The sequence below is a fragment of the Tetrao urogallus genome, assembly GCF_951394365.1.
Source record: "Tetrao urogallus genome assembly, chromosome: 3".
Lineage (NCBI taxonomy): Eukaryota > Metazoa > Chordata > Aves > Galliformes > Phasianidae > Tetrao > Tetrao urogallus.
Genome location: NC_136815.1, coordinates 87,891,329 through 87,899,010, shown reverse-complemented (window position 1 = coordinate 87,899,010; position 7,682 = coordinate 87,891,329). Strand labels below are relative to the sequence as shown.

The window sequence follows — 7,682 nt, the reverse complement described above, 5'->3', positions numbered from 1 at the left end:
AGAATGCTGTATCTGTAACACTACGTATAATAATGACCTGTCTTTCCAGAAGCCTCCATTCACATGCTCTGGATCAACTTCAGTACAATTCCTGTTGTTTCTCTTACTGTAGAAATTGTATTGTTTCCTTTCCAGAAATAGCTAGAATTTTAACATTGGAGGGTGAAGAGACAAGGAAGAAACAGAAGATATCTGCGGGCAGGGAGAACAACATTTTATAAACATAGAGGAGAACAGTCTCAGAATTGACAACTGGATCTTTCAAGGATCAGTGGCATTTGCAGCTAATTCAAGGCAAAATTTTGGCTTTCTCTTCATCCAGCCATACTCAGCATCCCACAACTGAAATTGTTAATGAAATTTGCACTCACAGTTGTTTTTTTTTCTTTAAAAAAAAAAAAAAAAAAAGCAAGTATTGAATATGAATGTGGAAGAGAGGCAATTTGATGTTTGTAATTACCGAGGTAAACTCCACAACCTGCTGAATGTATGCAAACTGGACCCCGGATGGTGTATATAAATCTGACATGCAGAAAGTAAGAGCAGGTATTGAGACTTCTTTCTGGTAGAGCAAGTCATCACAGAGAATCCCTACCATGAGCAACACAGGGGCTTCATTGAAAGGTAAGACTTTTGCTATTCACTGTCTGATAACTCCTATGCTCAGGTTTTGACTGAATTAAGAAGAAGCTGAAGGAAAACAATTCTAGAAACTAAGTTTTTCCAGCCTCTCTGTTTTCCAACAGTGGTGAAGCTTGCCTCCTCCTCAAATTTTAGTGTTCAGTCCTTGGAACTAGAAGGGAGCTTGATCCTCCCTTTTTTCAGTCTTTGGTCTCCTGGATTACCTTTGAACTAAGCAGTGTCACAGAAAATTGACTTGAAGGATCTGATACACGCACACAGAAGACTGGACTCTAACTGCTCCACTACTCACAACACTGGTCAGAAGGCAATGACTTAAAGTCATCATCCACAGAGTACAGAAGCAATTGGATCATTTTGAAGTAAATGATTTCATAATCACGTTTAACTTTCTAAGCCAACAAGTCTTAAGTTTTCTTGTTCATAGAATCATTCCCCAGAACACTGTTCTAACCGGAGGAGATTATTCATGGAGGAGGAGAATATTTTACTTCAATATTGTGTAAATGGGCAGACATTTCTTGAACTGAGAGCTAGAAAGAAATCCATCATGTGATAGCATGAGAGACAGTTCTGGTGATTTATAGAGTATATTTGAACTTTGACTTGAGAGTGAATATAGTGAACCAATGCATGTAGCAGGTCAATTTTGAGAACCAAAACTCAGAGCACAAAACGGTATTCTTTGAATAATTACACCCATTTACCAAATATTTGCTTTTGAAGTTTTCTATTGTTTTTCTCTGCATATTTTGTTTTGCTGAATTGAAAACTTGACACTGTTATTATTAAAACTTTTTAGCAGATGAAGTTCTGTCTCTTAGGTAATGAGAAGGCCCTTGTATCAGTTTCAGAAGTTCAGGAGAAAAGTTGAATATTGCCTGTTTTCTCTAGTAGTAGGTAATTTAGGGTTAAATTCTAAATAGCAAAGCAGCACAAATGCTGGAAGTCTTCTGAAAGAACTCCCAGGACAATCAAAACCTTTAAAAAGTGACCTAACCGCCTTCCCACAAAATTAATTTGAATTCCAAATGTTTGCAAAGAAGGAAAGGACCTGTGGGAGGAAGAGAGAAAACCAAAGCAAAAAGAGAGAGAGAGAGAGAGAGAGAGAGAGAGAGTAATCTACTTTCTAAAGAAGTTTGTTTTTCTTTCTTTCATTTATCATTACATAATAAAGTCAAGCACAATAGATAGAGATTTTGGAATACAGTGTACTGTAACACAGGTTACCACGTCTCCTCAAACTCTGTAGAAAGTTCTGCTGTACAGGTAGGATGATGGAGGGTAGAAAGAATAATCTAAGGACAGTGCTTTCACCTTCTGTTTATTTTCAAGAGTCAGCACATCGGATACTCTGAGCCATGTGGCTGAGCAAAGCCAACTTCCCTGCATGCTGATCATTTGCCTCTGACAGCTATTTCCAAATGCTTGCTTGCATCAATATGTTCCCATTTTGGTTTGTTCCAAACCTGAACAGGTTTGTTGCTGGCGGTTCTTCTGGTGTCCAACATGCTTCTGACCAAGGAAGGAGTGACCTCCTTGCCAATCTGCTCCAGTGGATCTGCCAACTGCCAAGTTTCCCTTGGGGAGCTTTTTGATCGGGCAGTTAAACTTTCACACTACATACACTTCCTCTCTTCAGAAATGTTCAATGAATTTGTAAGTACTTTCTATTTTCCTGGGAGTGAGAACATGCAAAATCCAGTTCAGTATTTTTTGAGCACAAACATATTCATATATGAAACTTTTAAGTACGTAAACAAATATGACTGCAGCATAGACAGGGATCATAGAATCATAGAATGGCTTAGGTGAGAAGGGATCTTAAAGATCATCAGACTCTGACCCCACTGCTATGGGCAGGGCTGCCAACCACTAGATCAGGCTGCCCAAGGCCTCATCCAACCTGAGCTTGAACGCCTCCAGGTGTATTATGCTTTCATAATATAGTCCTAAAGGTGGCTTACAGTGCTGGCCATTGCTAAGATCCCCAACATTCTAGTGAAAGATACAACTTTCCTATCATTCGTTATGTATGAAACAAGTTTGTGTTTCTTTAACTATAAATACTCACCTGAAACTTCTGACCTTTACAGAATAAAAGTAGTGATAGAATCACAGAATCACAGAATCGCTCAGATTGGAAAAGACCTTCAAGATCATCGAGTGCAACCAGAACCTAACCATGCTACCCCAACTAACAACCCTCTGCTAAATCAGGTCCCTGAGCACCACATCCAAATGGTTTTTAAACATATCCAGGGATGGTGACTCAACCACCTCCTTGGGCAGCCTATTCCAGTGCTTCACAACCCTTTCTGTAAAGCAGTTTTTCCTGATACCCAACCTAAGCCTCCTCTGGGGCAACTTGTGGCCAAAAGCAATGGAACAACAATAGGTTAGTATAGTGTTTGAATTGCAGCTCTTATTTATATCAAAAATACCTCTCCTTTATGATCTGCAGGATGAACGCTATGCTCAGGGTCGGGGTTTCATTGCAAAAGCTGTTAATGGCTGCCACACTTCCTCCTTAACCACTCCTGAAGATAAGGAGCAAGCACAGCAGATTCATGTAAGTCCTACATCTAATGCCAATGACTATGAGATGAAGTGTGGGGAAAAAAAAGAGGGAGAAAAAAGACTAGAGAGGGGGCAGGCAGAGACAGAGGGAAGTCAGATTTTTTAGAATGAAATAAAGCCAGAAAGAGGAAACCTCCAAAAAGCCAAGACATCTGCAGATGTTAAGTTTCAGACTGTACAGAATATACAAGACTAGTGACTCATTTTTCTGTATGTTGCTTTCAGACATTGCATCTTACTTCCAATTACAACCTAACCTCATGGAGCAAAGCCAGTTATTGTGCTTCTACAGTATTCAGAATGCTACAAGCTCTGAACATTATTTTAAAACATTTTATATACAAGTGTAACAAACATAAAAATACATTGGCGATATAGTGAATATTGTATGTAGGCAAAGGAAAATGGTTTACTGGAACTGAAGACACTGACGTTACCTAGAAAATGCTAAATACATATTTTTGCAGTTAACAGAAGGCAAAAATGGTCACATCATCATTCAAAGGCAGAGACCTTAGTGTAAAATACTGCAAACTACTTGCAAAGAGAAACCTGTACGTACATCAATTAAATAATGACAGACTTAAAAATGAAGATAGTCTTGTTCAGCCTATGATCACAGATAAAATTTGAAAATACCCTGGAGAAAAAAAAAAAAAAAGTAAGCACAGGTGTATGAATGTGAATGTATCAGGGGGAAATTTTTATCAGTTTCACAGCAGTAATAGCCTTGCAGTGCCAGTATAACCATCTGGGTATATAAAAAGTCTGGTTGTATTCAGATGCAGAGTATCCAGCAAAGAAAAAATGGTTGAACATTACCATAACCATAAGCTTTATGAATTTTCATTTGCCCACAAGGAAGAACAATTTTCAAAATCAGAGAGCTATTGCTAGAAGCACCGTTGTTCAAAGGGGAAGGCAGATGAGTTATGCAGAAGTAATAAAAGCTATTTAGTGGTTAACAATAATTTCCATTTTCCATTCCATACTAAAATAAATGAAAATTGTTGGATTATAAATTGTTCATTAAAATCAGATAAAATTTTTCACTTTTTTTTTCCAGGGTTTTTTTTTTGTTTTGCTTTGTTTTTTTTGGCAGAGACATGAAATATAGTTCTGCCTACTAGTTTGTAAAGTGGAGAGGGTTTATAGATATTTTCCATACAATTACTGTAACTGTACTAATATTGCACACAATAACAACAGCGACATATATCAAAAATTGCACTGAGATATCTAAGATAGGGCTGCAGGGAGCAGTCAATGGAGTAAATTCCCAAATTTCTGCATTTGAGGACATTGCTTTAATTGTCTCCTAATGCTGCCAGCATATAGCCTTCCTATTTTAACTACCTTTTCTTAACATGGATGACCAGCATGAAGAGCTACTGAATTTGATACTGGGAGTGCTGCGCTCCTGGAATGATCCCCTGATCCATCTGGCCTCTGAAGTGCAAAGAATCAAAGAAGCTCCAGATACCATCCTCTGGAAGGCTGTAGAGATTGAGGAGCAAAACAAGAGGCTTCTAGAAGGAATGGAGAAAATAGTTGGGCGGGTAAGTGTTAGGTCCTTACAGTCCTTCCAGCCTATTGGTGTAAAGAAGCCATGTGCAGTGACTGGATCTCTCTACTTGGAAGAGGAAAGAGAACAGTACACAAGAAGGGGGGGCGGAGGGGGAGGGGGAAAGGGAGATAAGATAGCTGAAAAGTTCTCAGATTCAGCTATAACTTTTTCTGCCCTCTTGTGATTTCTAAAAAGAGAACATGATGTGATTGTACAGCATAACACAACATAACTCTCAGTCCTGCTGCAAGAGGAGGTGTGATCATCAGAACTGGAAACCTTCATTCCATCTGTGGGCATTTTTGATTTTCAAATTTGTGAAGCATGTGTCTGTGTTTTTTCACATAGTGAAAAACATCCACATCCACACAGTGATTTTTCACATCCACACATAGTGATGGGTGTTTATAAGCTTATTTCTATTTGTCTGTATACATGTAGGTATTGTGTATAGCTTTTGGAAATGGACAGTATGTTTAGGACTGTTCTGGAAGTCTGGCCTATGGTGGTGGTAAATAACAAAGTCCTACCAGTCTGGTTCAGTCTCCAGTTCCACCACACTGGTTCTTTGGAACTATGAGTCTGACTTGGTTCCCCCTACGCTTGGAGACTTAGAAAACAAGCCTGTTATTTGACAAAAGCCAAAGTCGAATACTCCTTGTTATCAGCAATTGATCAAAAAGCTTTCTTGAATAAAATTAACTCTGACCTGTTTATTTTTAAAGAGGCCCTCAGCAGTCCCTATACATCATTCTGTCAGTGAGCTATATGTTAATAGGAAGTTCTCAGTTCACCAGCTTTTGCTTTAGAGCAACTGAATAGCAATAAGAGCACCACCATCCCTGTATCTACCATCTTCTGCTGGGGTACACATCATTTCTCTCTTTTATTTTGGTGTCTATTTTACTCAGAAACCTTCTCCCATTCAGGCCACAAATGCATTTATCAGTGTAATCAAGTACATCTCTATCCCATATCCAGGTGTAAAAAGGTGGGAATCCAAGACAACAGCAGAAGACAAGCGCTGCTACAGTTATACTGTCACCACCTTCTCATTCACAATATTTACTGAAGAAGGAGGTAGAAGACAAGATTGGAAAATTCATTAGTGTCAAACATGTTTTTGAGTGATTGCAGACCTATTTTTCTTTTTTATTTCTTTTTTTTTTTTTTTCCATTTGCTTAAACTAAGTGAAAGAAGTTTCACAGATATTCTGCTGTATGCATTCACAAAACATAGCTTGTGAAAAATAAGATTCACCAGTACCACTAAGCACAGATTTCCTTCCTCCTATGAAGGGTAGATTTCTGTGATGTGAGAAAATGAATTATTGCCTCTTTCAAAAGAGAAGACTTAAACCAATCTTCACCTTGGATTCTAGCTCGTTACGCAATTTCCTACATGTAGCTTTCTAGCATTAGAGGTCACTGTATCAGTCACAGCTTTTATTGTCTTTCTGTTTTTTCTTTAGTGGTATACAAAAATGAGAGATTTGCCTGGTAGCACGTTCTACAAGGCTGCATGTATCTGAGAGACCACCTAAGAGACGCACTGAGGCAAAGCTGGAGACACAAAGAAGTTCTAAGAACAAGTGCTTACAATGACTTTAAGGTGGAGGAAGCCAAAAAGAGATGCCACTGATGAATCCAGGCACAAAGGAAGGTTTGATTTATCTGCAAAGTCTAATTCCATTAGACATTGCTAACAAACTAGATCTAAGAAAACTGACAGCTAAGCTTACAAATTTTAAGGAAATAAACTGAAATATCTGGTGGAAATTCAATCAAAATCTGCTTGAGGATATATGGAACACTATACAGAACAAAGGGAGCCATAACAGGAAACACTTTACAAGCTGCACACTATTAACTAGCGTTCCTCAAGGCCAATATTTCTTAATTCTCTGTTCTACACCCAGTCAGATTGATTATCATCTCTTACAGTACGATTATGTCTCTCTAGATGCATTCTGGCGATGCTGGAAATGAAGTTTTCTCTCAGTGGGACGGCCTTCCATCCCTGCAACTCGCTGATGAGGACTCCAGACTCTTTGCTTTTTACAACCTGCTGCATTGCCTCCGCAGAGATTCCCACAAAATCGACAACTATCTTAAAGTTTTGAAGTGCCGCCTAATCCATGATAACAATTGCTGAGTACCTCTGGGCTGCATCACTCACTGCAACCATTCCTCATGGTGTTCTTGTTGCTTTGCCACTTTTCACTGCGAACTTTATGGAGAGCCACGTTGTATGGCACCAGGATCATCAGTAACTTTCAGGCATGCTTGTGTGAATTCTGGCTGCAACTATTAGTGCCGTTTATCTTTGTGTTTAAAATGCTGTAAGTCACTTGTATAACAAGAATAAACTTCTCTGCCTAATTTCCTCACTTAGTAGCATTTCACTGATAAGTAGATGATGTAGATACAAATAAAAATATTATTAAATTCAAAATCACATAAAATCAAGTAGTATCTGTGAATAAAAAAATAGCTGGGATGGCTTACACCTCTAGCAAAACCTTTTCCTTTTGGATCTCGTCTCCAACTACTGATAAATGACAGGATATCTTGCTTTTATTTCTTTCTGCATGACTTTAAAAACAGGGAAAAAAAGAGATAGGACATCAAAGCAAAATATTCACCTATCACACTAAATTACCCTAGACTGAAAGTATGGGCTGAAATGCAAGATATGCTGATACATGTTTTCAATCAGGTACAAAAACTGCCTTGAGTAGGGGACAGAAACGTAAGAAAGCCTGGCTAACAGAGCCACTGATTCCATATGCAGTGTACAGAGCATGAAGACACATCTGGAATTTTAAGAGCAGATCCATATTTCTCTATTGACTGTCTGGGGAAAAAAGCATTTCCAAAGGAAATCTCATTA

The 7,682-nt window shown here is 38.5% G+C and overlaps 1 protein-coding gene across 1 annotated transcript; it reads left to right on the top strand.

The window, feature by feature from the left end:
* Window positions 1-596: 596 nt before the first annotated feature.
* PRL (prolactin) lies at window positions 597-6,944 on the top strand (the record flags this gene model as incomplete). The annotated part of the gene is made up of 5 exons (XM_079533843.1): window positions 597-624; window positions 2,120-2,301; window positions 3,107-3,214; window positions 4,602-4,781; window positions 6,753-6,944. The coding sequence occupies 5 exons, from the start codon at window positions 597-599 to the stop codon at window positions 6,942-6,944; spliced, it is 690 nt and encodes a 229-aa protein (XP_079389969.1).
* Window positions 6,945-7,682: the final 738 nt, after the last annotated feature.